This window comes from Sinocyclocheilus rhinocerous, unplaced genomic scaffold (assembly GCF_001515625.1).
Source record: "Sinocyclocheilus rhinocerous isolate Xijiao unplaced genomic scaffold, SAMN03320098_v1.1 scaffold558, whole genome shotgun sequence".
Lineage (NCBI taxonomy): Eukaryota > Metazoa > Chordata > Actinopteri > Cypriniformes > Cyprinidae > Sinocyclocheilus > Sinocyclocheilus rhinocerous.
In genome coordinates this window covers 1,195,671-1,208,557 of record NW_015634502.1, presented here as the reverse complement: position 1 = coordinate 1,208,557, position 12,887 = coordinate 1,195,671, and the positions used below count along the sequence as shown (strand labels likewise).

At 34.8% G+C, this 12,887-nt stretch overlaps 1 protein-coding gene across 1 annotated transcript in view; it reads right to left on the bottom strand.

Moving 5' to 3' along the window:
- Positions 1-3,232: 3,232 nt before the first annotated feature.
- nphp4 (nephronophthisis 4) overlaps positions 3,233-12,887 on the bottom strand; it is a 163,441-nt gene continuing 153,786 nt past the window's right edge. Inside the window, exons 23-29 of the mRNA XM_016559763.1 lie at positions 11,987-12,146; positions 11,795-11,859; positions 11,041-11,126; positions 8,675-8,846; positions 6,988-7,167; positions 5,726-5,869; positions 3,233-3,959 (exon numbers count right to left, since the gene is read on the bottom strand). Of these exons, the coding sequence (XP_016415249.1) occupies positions 3,819-3,959; positions 5,726-5,869; positions 6,988-7,167; positions 8,675-8,846; positions 11,041-11,126; positions 11,795-11,859; positions 11,987-12,146 (948 nt within the window). The 3' untranslated portion in view covers positions 3,233-3,818. The remainder of the gene's footprint in view (positions 3,960-5,725; positions 5,870-6,987; positions 7,168-8,674; positions 8,847-11,040; positions 11,127-11,794; positions 11,860-11,986; positions 12,147-12,887) is intronic.

The window sequence follows — 12,887 nt, the reverse complement described above, 5'->3', positions numbered from 1 at the left end:
TCAGATTATATGATGTAATATTTCATTTAAAAGTGTCAAAACTTAAACACACCTCCTACAGCTGAATTTAAAGTACCGTTGGCAGTACAAAACACTTCCTAAAACTATAGACTTGTTGTGACATGGATGGATCTCTGGTGTTGTGTAAAGTACAGCTGATCTTCACCTGTTTGTCATCATGTTTGCTCTGTTGTTACCATTCACAGCAGCAAATTTGCTTTTGATCAAACTTAAACTTAATTTGAGAAATATGACCTCAACAAAGTACAACAGACAAGCCAAAAATATTAGGTATAAGCACTTCCTGCAAAGTTTTATATTTTAAAATATAATTCATAAAACTGACCTCCCGTTAATCAAAAGTATTTGCAATACACAAAAGAAGTGGTTTAAAAAAATATTTAAAAAAAGATTGTCTCTCTTTTTTAAAAAGGAATCTTAATCTCATATTTGCACATTTACATCGCAATTACAATATAAAATTACTAACAATTATTTTAAATATAATATATTTTTATACTTTTAAGTTTTATATTATAATTGTAAATTTATAAAAAAGCTAAGAATTACAGCTCACTTGTCAACAGCCAATCAAAGTGATGTGGACCTGCAGTGCATTAATTATGAAAAGTCCAATTTATGAAAAATATCTCAAATATGAGAAAAAAGTTCGAAGGTGAGAAATAAAAGTATTCACCAAAAATAATGCACTTCAAAAATAATAACAATGACAAAAACATTAATAACAAACACAAACATTTGCAGGGCCCCAGGCAATGATCCCTTTCAGCCAGAGCCACACAATATCCGTGAATGTACTAAACTTGAATCAAAATAGTACAGATCTAAAGCTTAGAGCTAAACTCTGCAGGAAAGTGGATCTCGTGAGCCAGATTTGAGGATCACTGCTGCAAAGGCTCTCCTAAACTCAGAGACAGTTGAAACCTCGGAGAGCCCAAATGAAAAAGAGAGTGAGGGACAGCATGTGTCATAGAAAAGACAGGCGCTGTTATTTGGATACACCCACCATCAGATATGTGGTTTCCAGGCATTGTTTTATTGCTTTCCCCTCTTTCAGGCTCTCTCTTCTGTCATGGTAAGGGCTGCCCTCTACAGGCCGGTAAGAATCAATAGAAAGAGGAGGAAGTCATGACGACGTCAACGACGACGGGAGGAAATGGATGCGTGTTATAAACACGCTCCATATGTTAACCCAAATCTCTCATTAAGACGCCACTGCGTTAACTGCTGCTGAGATCATCTATTCTCTACCAGAGAGAGACGGAGAGTTTAATCCTACACTCTACCAGAGAGCTGCTCCCTTTAACCTTCGTCTCAACACCTCTCCATCAACCGCACTCGCTCCCTCCCTCTGGTCAAGTCTTCTCAAACTCACACTTTCAAATCTTCTCTCATTCTCACCCCAAAAATACATTATTTCACACCAGCGCTTAGATGTATGTACACACGCGCGCAGCGAGCGAAATCAGCCTGACTCTCGGAGCTGGCTAAGCCCTCGTGACGCACCTCGGAGGAAGATGATACATTTTCATTGGGTCTTTGATAGCGTTTCCTACTCCTTCTGCTCGCACTCAAGCGGCAGCGAAGCCCTCCGAGCAACACCTAACAACATCAAGGCGCTGCCTCTGCAGAGACTATGCATTCTGAGAGCGTGCGTGTCGGAGGAAAAATGAATATACACTGGGGGGGGGAAAATTACAGTGTGTCAACAGTCTGTGGACAGCGCAGGCCTCTCTGAACAACATCTGAGAGGGAAAGCCCACAATGTAACCAGAATTGAAATTTGGCTGTTAAGTGTTTGAGTGGGAGTGCCAAGGTAAGTGCAGGGTCTTTAGGAAGCATTAAAGGGCCTCGGGAGTGATCGCTTACGTTTGTAATGCCATTGTGGATTCTGGGGGGAAATGTAAGAGCAAAATACTGGGATATAAACATAGAATACATACAGAAAACCTCTGCACCAATAGGCCTGAGATTAACTGAATAATTTGTCGCACACAAACACATACATACAGTGGGGTCTAAAAGTTTGAGAGCACTAGTGAAAATGTTTCTACTTAACTTTTTTCTAATCTCATATGCTTTTCATTACAAATTACATTATCAGCATAACCATTTGACTGAAAAAAGTTTAATGAAATGAACAAAGCTGAATTGGAAAAATTATCAGTGTCTTATTTGGTTCATCCCCCATTTGTTTTAATAACAGCAGCAGTCAAGCTGCCTCAATTTCACAAAATCATGTAACAACTTTTGCATGCAATCGTGTTGCCTATTGATTTTGCCCCTGATACAAAGTAAAATTCAACCCTATTACCAGAGTTATTTAAAGAATAAATATTTCTTTACATTTTTAAGACAGATATGCACTACCGGTCAAAAGTTTGGGGTAGGTAGGATTTTATAATGTTTTTGAAAGAAGACTTTTGGAAGAATGCTGCAATTATTTCAAAATGAAAAAATAAAAATAAAAAAAGCAGTAATATTGTAAAAATATTACTATTTTAAATAGCATTTTTCTATTTTAATAGGTTTCTAAATTTAATGTATTCCTTTGAAGGCACAATTCCAGTGTCACACAATCCTTTTTAAAAATTGAATATGCTGATTTGGTTCTCAACAATTTTCTTGATACATTTTTCAGGATTCTATTTTTCAGAGTTCAAAAGCATAGCATTTATATGAAATAGAAATCTTTTGTAACATTATAAATGTCCGATCATTTTAATGCATCATTGCTAAATAAAATAATCCTAAATAAAAGTAAAAGTAGTCCCTAAACTTTTGAATAGTAGTGATAAATGTATCAATCAAACAATATCCAATACCCAAACTAGCGATATCTTACTGACTGACAGCTTAGTTTAAACTAAATTTGCCAAACTTTAACTTTAAAAATATTTCATGAATCGTGTATTTGATTAATTTCTTTTTTTAATGAAACCAATCAGTTTTTGAATGAGATTATAAATTCTAGATTTTCTACGTGGTCTCAGACTTTCACAGCCCACAGTATATTTCCTGTACGTTCTCTCTCTTTTGTGGTCCTCTCTTATTTTCCTCCTTTCTTCCACGTCTGGACTGGTTAGTTGGCAGGTTATTTGGTTGTTGTCAGACTCAGACAGCTGTAGCTCTAATAGGAGCCAGGAGATTAGTCCACGGATGTTAATGGAAACCCTTCACAGATACATACTCCCAAATCAGAGCCTTTTTTTTATTGATGCTAGTACAAAAAAATACAGTACAAAGAATGAAGGATGACTGTGTTTTCTTCCCCCAAATTAAGCACTCTATCATCAGTGAGTGCAAACGTAATACTCTGAACACTTAATAAAATAAAACAATTGGTCATACAACACATCTCACTTTTTGAAGATCTAGAGCTGAAGTTTTGGGCAAGTGGCCATCCACTCTCCGCTGCTAATGACACATCACAGCAGGGATTCAGCGTAACGATAAACACACACATCAAGAGCACCGATATGAGCATCAGCTCAACTGAGAATCTCTTCTCGGTTTCAGCCTTCAGCACAGCAGGGTAGCTTTACTCCAGCACACGTGAGAGACGTTTTACTCCGTGTATTTAATGAGCTGGATGGAGTTAACCTTACTTACTGTCTGCATTTATATAGAGAGTATGTTTGATCTGTACTTTAATACATATCTTATTTGGATCATTTTATCACACTGTATAAGCAAAAACACACGTCCATGATATGAGTAAATCCACATCGATCTGCTGGTTTATGGTCTGTTTGTGGGCAAAAGCAGCAGCTGTAATGCAGGGTGATGGTGTTGTGTTATCTGTATTGGACCCTAACACAGTAAGTGTCCTCATTCTTATCCTGTTTGTCATTGATAAAGATGAGAATCTCTTCCATGCCAGGGTTCTGACTCGGAGCAAAGCGCAGGCCGATGGTGTAGAGCTCCCCTCCCCCAATCTAAAACACACACACACACGCAAATTAATAGGTATGTATTTGTACATATAGACACACTGAAAGTACAGAAATGTAAAAATAAAGAATCAGATCAAACATTTTATTTGTTTACAATGAAACTGGTTCTGACTGAAAACTTTTCAATTTCCGAATCTTGGAAACTAGAGAATGTTTAGGCATCAAAAGCCAGTTTTCAGACATAAGCAGTTAAAAAAAAAAAAAAAAAAAACTTTCAATATAAATGGTTCCTTAAGACTGTAAATTCTATACAGTATTTCTACACTATATATATATATATATATATATTTATATATATATATATCATGTAGAAGTAACATTTTATAGTATATAAACATAACATATAATGTTATTTTATTAAATAATTGTTTATTTTCAGTTTGCAAAATCATTGTTTTAAAAGAATCATTAAAGGAAAAGTTCACCCAAATATTACACTACTGTCATCATTTACTCATGCTCATGTCATTCTAAACCTGTATCACTTTCTTTCTTCCATGGAACACTAAAAGACAATTGCACTTTTTGTTTTGTTTCCCCATGCAAAAGCACCATAAAAGTAGAAAAGTACTTATACGACTATACTCCAAATCTTCTGTTGTCATATGAATAAATTCCTATTCCTGAGCTTTGTGGTAACAGAAATTGCACTCCAGTGTTTAGAGGAAGATGAGAGAAATTGCTCTCTCTTCGTCTTTATACATTATCTCTAATGGCTGACTAATAGACATATGGAACACAGTTGAGGATTTAGTTCATAATCTCCTCAAAAGCACGGCCATATCGATTCTTCCGTTGTCTTTTGGCTCTGCGCCTATTTTACAATGACACAGTTGTTATTTCTCAAAGACAGAAAAAAGCAACATCTCTACATTTTTCAAAAATATAGACGCCATAAATCCAGTGCGAGAGAAGATAATTGAAGCCGTGTTGACTAACAAGAAAATGGAACCGGCCATTTACTTTCTTTATGAGTTTCATCGCTTTTATTTGACACTGAGGTGTCATTAATCCATTGTGTTCAATACTGTCACTTCCATATTTCACATTGTTTCGCTATTTATTGCCCAGATATGGGATGTGAAACTCACTAAACCATACAGCGATCAATGAGAGCACTGAATGATGAAATTAAGATTATACACCGTTCTGTTTTACACCATTTCTGTGCAAAATGATGATCAGGAAGAATTACTTTGTGACCCCCAAAGCCACAGTAATATATCCGAGACACTCTGTCCCTGTGGCTAATTAATGTTCTCTGTCTCCATCTGGAGTAATAGCCAACGGTTGTGTATCGATCACCTAATCAATTAACAGCTTTTAATTGAAGTCTAACGTAGAGCTGTAATACCTACACGCATCATTCCGAGCCCTCAAGGTGAGAGATATTGACGTTCCCAGCCTGGCTGTGAGAATCTCTGTCTTTTTGTCCCATTTTTTTGGACCGCAGCTTTATGGTTTCCTCAGGGGACTGGCATTGCGATAGGAGCCAGGGCACAAATTGAGTTCTCCAATATACAGAGAACTTCACATACTGTGAAACGTGTCTAAGAATGACAGTTTAGACAGACACAAATTGATTCCTAGACAGAGGCGTGTCAAGATTCTTCTCCTCTGGGCTCTAGACACCTTTCTGGTGAATGGGCTTTTAAAAATATGGTTCTTCTTCAGTGTTAAACGGCAAGGCCTCCTGACAAAGTTTGAGATCTGTTAAGAGAACAAGAATTAGCTTCGGGTTCTCTCACCTGAAATTGCTCCTCTTTAAACTGAAGCAGGTCTGGGCGATCTGTGCGCAGATTGAATACTCTGGAGGAAGAGTAGGGGTTTGTGAAACTGATTTTCTTATTGCTGCCCTTCCCTCCATCTACAGGAACGCTGATTTCAAATGCCTGGGGAGTTTCAAGCACATACCGAGAGACATACTGTAAAATAACTGAAGTAAAAACGTCAGGTTTAAATCACTGGCACTGACTTCATGCACCATATCCTCTGCCAGAGATCTGAAATTTAAAGACCCATTCAGTTCTTGCCATTGCTCTGCTAAAAATCTACATAAGCTGAGAAAAACCATCACTGTGGACTATGCATCACATTACACTTATGGGGGAAACATTTTCAATTTTTTGGACACTCTATATTGGCACCCACTGTATAGTTGCTAGAAGAGAGCACTTTGCAAGAGGAAGATAAATGACAATGAAATAGTTATGTACTTTTGTATTATAGTATTATGTCTTACGTATTATAATTATACTTGTTTTGTTCGACTTAAAAAATGTAAAAGATGTAAAAACTATCTATCTATCTATCTATATATCTATCTAGTCACAAATATACATACATGTACATTTTAAAACTTAAAAACAAATATTAATTTGTTGTAATAAACAATAATTTTTTCAATAATATTTATTATTTACATATGCTGTACAGTACTATTCAAAAGTTTGGAGTCATTACGTTTTTTGTAAGTAATTTTAAAATGTTTTTAAAAGAAGCCCCCCCTCCCCAAAATAAAAACAGTAAAAGAGTAATATTGTGAAATATTATTACAATTTAAAATAACCGTTTTCTATCTTCATATATTTTAATATGTAAATTATTCCTGTAAAGGCAACACTGAATTTTCAGCAGCCATTACTCCAGTCTTCAATGTCACATGATCCCTCAGAAATCATTCTAATATTCTGATGTGACGCTTAAGAAACTTATTATCAGTTTTTAAAACAATTGTACTGCTTAATATTTTTGTGGAAACCGTGATACCCAAGATATTTTAGAGGATTCTTTGATGAATAGAAAGTTAAAAAGAACTTGAAATAGAATTTTTTTTAAACTTCTTCCTTTTTTTTTATCAATTTAATGCATCCTTGCTGAATAAAAGTATTAAAGTAAATAAAAAAATCTTACTGACCCCAAACTTTTGAACAGCACTGTAAATAGGTATAGAGAAAATGAATGTGGTTTGAACCCTTTTGCACTCTATTGATGAAGTTTGCTTACTCACCTTGGAGATTACAGGCTGTCGGCATGTGATGCACAGCAGCCAGGAGGCAACTAGCTGCCGAGTGTCCACATCGACTACATTGAGGTAAAAGAAACGGCTTCCAGGGCGCAGAGCCCTCAGGCCCACGCAGACATCTTGAACTCCCTGAGCAGGAAGAGCAAAAATTTCACCTGGATCCACCTGGAAAACACAAATCTAATTATCACAGAGCTTCTGGCATCAACCACAGAAAACAGAAAACCCACACAGCAATAAAGCAACTTCAGGGAAACCCTCCTCTGCAGAACTTCAGAAAACATGAGGCTGCACCTGAAGTTCATAACATATAGCTACTTTGCCTCATCATCTTTCTTGGCACCTGCTGTATACCGTTAGCACACGGCCAATTAAACCAACAGTAAGGTCTCTACGAGCACACAGCACTCTGTTGACATGGGAGCTGCTGTATTTGCTCTGCTTGCACATTTCGGATAAAAGGAAATACCCATTTTGAGATTTATGTTGCTCGTATAATCCACATATTCCAGTATTCTTTCATTTTCTGTATGAATTAGCATTTTTGCTTTCTTTGCTTGCAGGTGTGCTGAAAACAGGAAGTTAATGATACAGCTGCAGCCAAAAGTGTTTTATTGTTTTCATCCCCTCAATGCCCCGCTCACACAACTTTAACTGCATCTGACTCCACTATTCTTCACTTGTTTTTTGGAATGCAAAACTACATATTTTCATACTCGACTATTTGCCTTGCAGTCCTTTAAAGTGGCAACTGACAGATAATCAGCAAATATATAGACTAAAGAGGCTGAACAAACAGGCATGCTAAAAACCTTCTCAGAGTAATCGCGTCTCTAAATCCATTTCCTGTAAAATCACTGATGGATGGGAAAAATAATATTACTTTCTGCAATTAATATAGGCTGTTTAACATATAAAAACACAAATTTTAAATAAATAATTATATTGGGTTCACTTTTTTTTCTTTTTATTAGATTTTCAAAAGAACACACAAAAAAAAACATTGGGTTCACTTTTGTTTTGTTTATTTAAATTTAAAAATTGTTATATTACATTCTGTAATTAAGAAATGATAAACAAAAACAGCACTATGATGATTTGTAGTTTAGGATTATTAAATGCTAAAACATTATGGCTTTCAAATTAAATATTGCACGGTTATAATTATTATTTTATAGAATTTATTAAATATGACCTTCAGATACTGGCTTGGATTGGTAAAAAATTGACATTAAAGAAATATTATTTAAACTTCTAAATTATTTAAACTACCAATTATACATATATTTGGGGATTCAATGCACAAATATATTTATGTTTTATAATTTCTAATTATATATTTTTTAAATTAGAGCTTTATTAAATAGTTAACAATTAGTTATGTCTACAGTGGTGCTTTACATAAATAAACAAAAAAGTGAAATGTTATGTGTGATTAATTGCGATTAAATCACAGAAAGAAATGCAATTAATTAGTTAAACTTTTAAAAATCATATTCAAACCCCTCAAATAAAACATAAATGAGAAATAAAATATACATAACCTAGTCATCTTACTTACCATCTCATTATTTTTCATCATTCTCCCATTATAGGAAAAAAGGTCACATAATCTCCCATCAGAGCTCACTACCCCGATCAGTGTGTTTTCCTTTGACCCCGCAATGCGTACCTGCAGCTCGAGGGGATGCGACGTGTAGCACTTGACCCTGCGAATGGCTTGTGTGCCGTGCAGAACCAGTGAATGCCAGCTCAGAGTGCCACACACACAGCTCAGGTCCATCCTTTGCAGGTAATGCACGTATACCTGCCAGATCTGCGCAGGGGAGGCCAGCCAAGGGTCACTGCCATAGAGAGATTGACACAGAGCCACACACACACAAAAGACACTTTATCACTTTTCTCCTCATATACACTGACACAATAGCAGGACGGGCCTGACAGGCAACACTTACCCTGAGAGAGACACACACATATCACAAATCTTCAAAAGAGAGAGATGTTCAGAAAGACCCAAATGTCACCGTTTTTAAATTCATTCATTCACTCTTTCTTTAAGACCATCTCACGTGCCAGTGGGCACTCGTGTCCCCGCAGGAGGTTTGCAGATGTGGATGTCTTTCTGTCTGCCGGAGTTTCTACAGTTGGACTGTATTAAAAATGAAGGACTTTGTGCGTGAGCTCTTCACCCTGCCTGAGGGGCTCAAGCTCAAGGGACAAAATTTGAAGAACGTTTGTACCGTCCTTGGTTGCTGAGCTGTCCTTAACAGCAGCTGTTGTTGGGGATAATAAAAAAAAAAACCTACAGCTCATTGATCTCCTGGTTATTATAATTGCTCAAAAACTCAGTTTTGATGGGTTACTGTGTGTCTGATGAGCTTGTCTGTTGTTCAATCATTTTAAACCATTAAGTCCATTATGAGTTCGCTAATTAGAGTGAATACCAATGCATTTGTTCCGCTGACAAGCTACATTTTCATTTTTGTAAGTTTAAAAGGGAAAAGAGAAAGCAAAGAGAATTTTAACGTTGAAGTTTTTGATGTTAAAATGCTTTAAATCAATGTTCATCTTGTTAAAAAAAAAAAAAAAAAAAGTCTGCATATAATGGCACTCTCTAAAATTGTTGGAGACTCTCAACTAGCCCAAGGAAATTATAAGAAAAAAATTCAAATTATTTATAAAATTAATTTTTAATCAGTAATGAATAATTGATTTATTTAGTGATTGAAAAAATTTTATATTTCATGAAAATTATAAAGATAATAGCCTGTTATGGAAATATACATTTAAAATAATATTAATTTATGAAATATATTAAATAAATATTTTTTGTAAACTAAATCTAACACTTTATTTCAACATTAAAGTAGGTTTGCAGGTTATTTTATTTAAAAAAGTTATAGTATGGCACATTCTGAAATTGTTCGAGTATCTCAACCAGCCAAACAGAGCAAACAATGGCATGAGTTTGGGGCGTGACTATCCGTTTGATGACCAATGGCAGATGGGGGGAGTGTTCAGGAAATATTACAACATATTATAATATTTATTATAATAGATTACAGATATTACAACATGGTTTCCCAAACTTGAGTCTGTGAAACCCCTGAAAGTTTGTGAGAAAATTAAACAGGTTGAAGAAAAGCTAATAATTCAATTAAAATTCAAGTAAAAACTATCAAAATAAAACAGTTACTTAAAATATTAAATATTTGTTTGTTTACCTTGTATGTCTCCCTTATCTGACACCCATTTCAGGTCCTGGAGTTTCTTTTAATGAGCTAATGAGTTGAATCAGGTGTGTTTGATTAGGGAGACACACAAAATGTGCAGTGCTGGGGGGCGCCCAGGACCAGGGTTGAGAAACACTGACCTACATGAACAAACAAAAAGAGAACTCGTGAACATGCAAATGTATTTTAATCAATTATTAAAATGGGGGTACATCAAGTGTAATGTAAGTGTAATGTAAGTGTAAGGTCGAATTGGTTCAGTTGAAAAAACTAAATTTAGGAATCTGTGAATTAAAATATTATAAATATAATTATTAATTATTATATAATACAATATATAGCATTCAGGATGATAGTAGAGTATAAGCATAATGCAAGTGAGCTGACTGCCTTTAATTAATATGTGTTGCTTTATGTTTGCTGTCACTCTCACTGGTTCCAGTTCCAGAGAGAGATGTGTGATGTGTAAGTTCTAAAATTGTGTTTTTATTCATGTTCACTGATTATGAACTCAGAGATGTCGCAGATTTTGATGAATAAATGAATATTATGATCTGATGCAATCAGACAGTAAATGGGACATCCTGATTAAGCAAATGTCATTAATCACACATGAAGGGTTTAATCAGGGACCGGGCTTTCACACACACACACACACACACACACACACACACACACCTCACTGTGCATCTGGAGGAGTGAAAATTAACAGGTTCTCATTTTCAAAAAAAAAAAAAAACACACGACAAGTGAACTTTTATGCATGTACTCATATGAGAGAAGGCGAAAAAGGAGGTGTACGTACGTGAAAATGATAATGAAGAATTTCCTAATCTGTGGACTTGGGCTACCAGGTACTTTCAGGTAAACATCCTGTGGTTCTCCTGGAGACTAAAGTTTCAAAATACAAGGAAATGAATTATAAAATAATAATGTTTAATCAGTAATTAAAATACAAATAAATATTTTATTTAAAAAATACTTGCATGAAAAAATAAATATAAAAATAATATTTTATGGAAAAAAATACAAATAAAAAAATTATGAAAAATAAATAAAATATGAAACATAATAAAAAAAGAATATACGTTTATTTAAAAAAATAAAAATTAATTATTAACTTTAATGTTTAATCAATAATGAATATCTGATTAATTTTACTTGCTACTAATGGACTACTGGAAAAAATATTATGGTCTTTTATGAAAAATATTAAATAATATCCTTTAATGAACAAAATAAATACAAAAAAACACTCCTTAATGAAAAATCTAAAACCAAATATTTTATGAAAACTAAATTAATATTATAGTGTATGTAATGATAGCCTTTTATGAAAAATAAATATAAAATAATCTGTAATTAAAAATCGAAGAATAAATATTTTATTAAAATGAAATAAAAAATAATACTTTATTAAACATAAAAAGAAACTAAGAAATGTGTATGAAAAATGAATATAAAAAGAATTGTCAACAATTCTCAAACAAATAAGTATGCAGGCCATGACACAATTCTGATTGGCTGGCTGCTATAAGAGTGACTCCTGATTGGCTCACCAGGTTGGTGGTGTGGCAGACGACATTGGGGTCACTGCAGCGCACATGGAGGGTGGCAGAACCATCTGTGAGCAAGTACAAAAGGAGTTAGTTCAGGACTAATAGCAGACACTGAAGCATGTTTGTGTGTGTATGTGTTTGTGTGTATGTATGTGCATCCACAGCGGCGGAGATGTTTGTAATCAGCAGCACCTGCTGTGTCGTCCCAGGCTGCAGGCAAGCGAATGGCCTTCTTTAGGAAAGTGAGTTCAGGTTGGTAGAAACGGAAGGTCTGGTCCACCACATGTGGTGTCGGTTCAACATCCACCTGGCAGATCGCCAGAGGCTTTCTGTCTTCCCCGCGGAACAGCACCTGTAAGAAAAGCAGATCAGTTGCAACCTACACACATTTTGAAAGGCCTTCCTACTAAATGCTAACAGGAGAACTAAATCAGTTGACTTCACTAGAAAATAAAGGAATGACACAGGTTCACAACAAGATAAACTGACAGGTATCGACTGCATCAGCGACATGCTGTCGATTACCACAGACAGTAATTTTGACTTGACCCACAGTTTGTAAAAACAGAATTGTGTGTAGATCAGTGTTATTTTAGCATCACTGGGATTATACTTTTTATAAATATTTTGAATAAGATTTTATTTTTATGTCTGCTTTCATGTTCATTTTCAGTTAAAGTTTTTGTCATTTGTATTAGTTTTTGTTATTTTTAAATATGTCTATATAGTTTTATTATTTGTATTTCGGTTTTAGTTATTTTAGTATATCAAGTTAAACTAAATGAAAATGAGAAATTTTGCCTTGGAAACTAAACTAGCTGAAATAAAATAAGTTGAATTTATTTTATTTCAAGTAACGAAAATGTTTTTAGTTTTAGTTAACTATAATAACTCTGGTGTAGAATAATGCACTTACAATGGATGTCTATGGGGCAAGGTATCCTAGACGGTTTAAAGGTGCTGTATGTCATTTTTTGACTGTACTTAAGCATAAAAACACCATAATACATTTGCAGATATTCAGGAAACATGCTAAGTTCACATACTTGTTTCTCCAAAAAACAATGGGGGGAGGGCAATCATGTTCATTGGG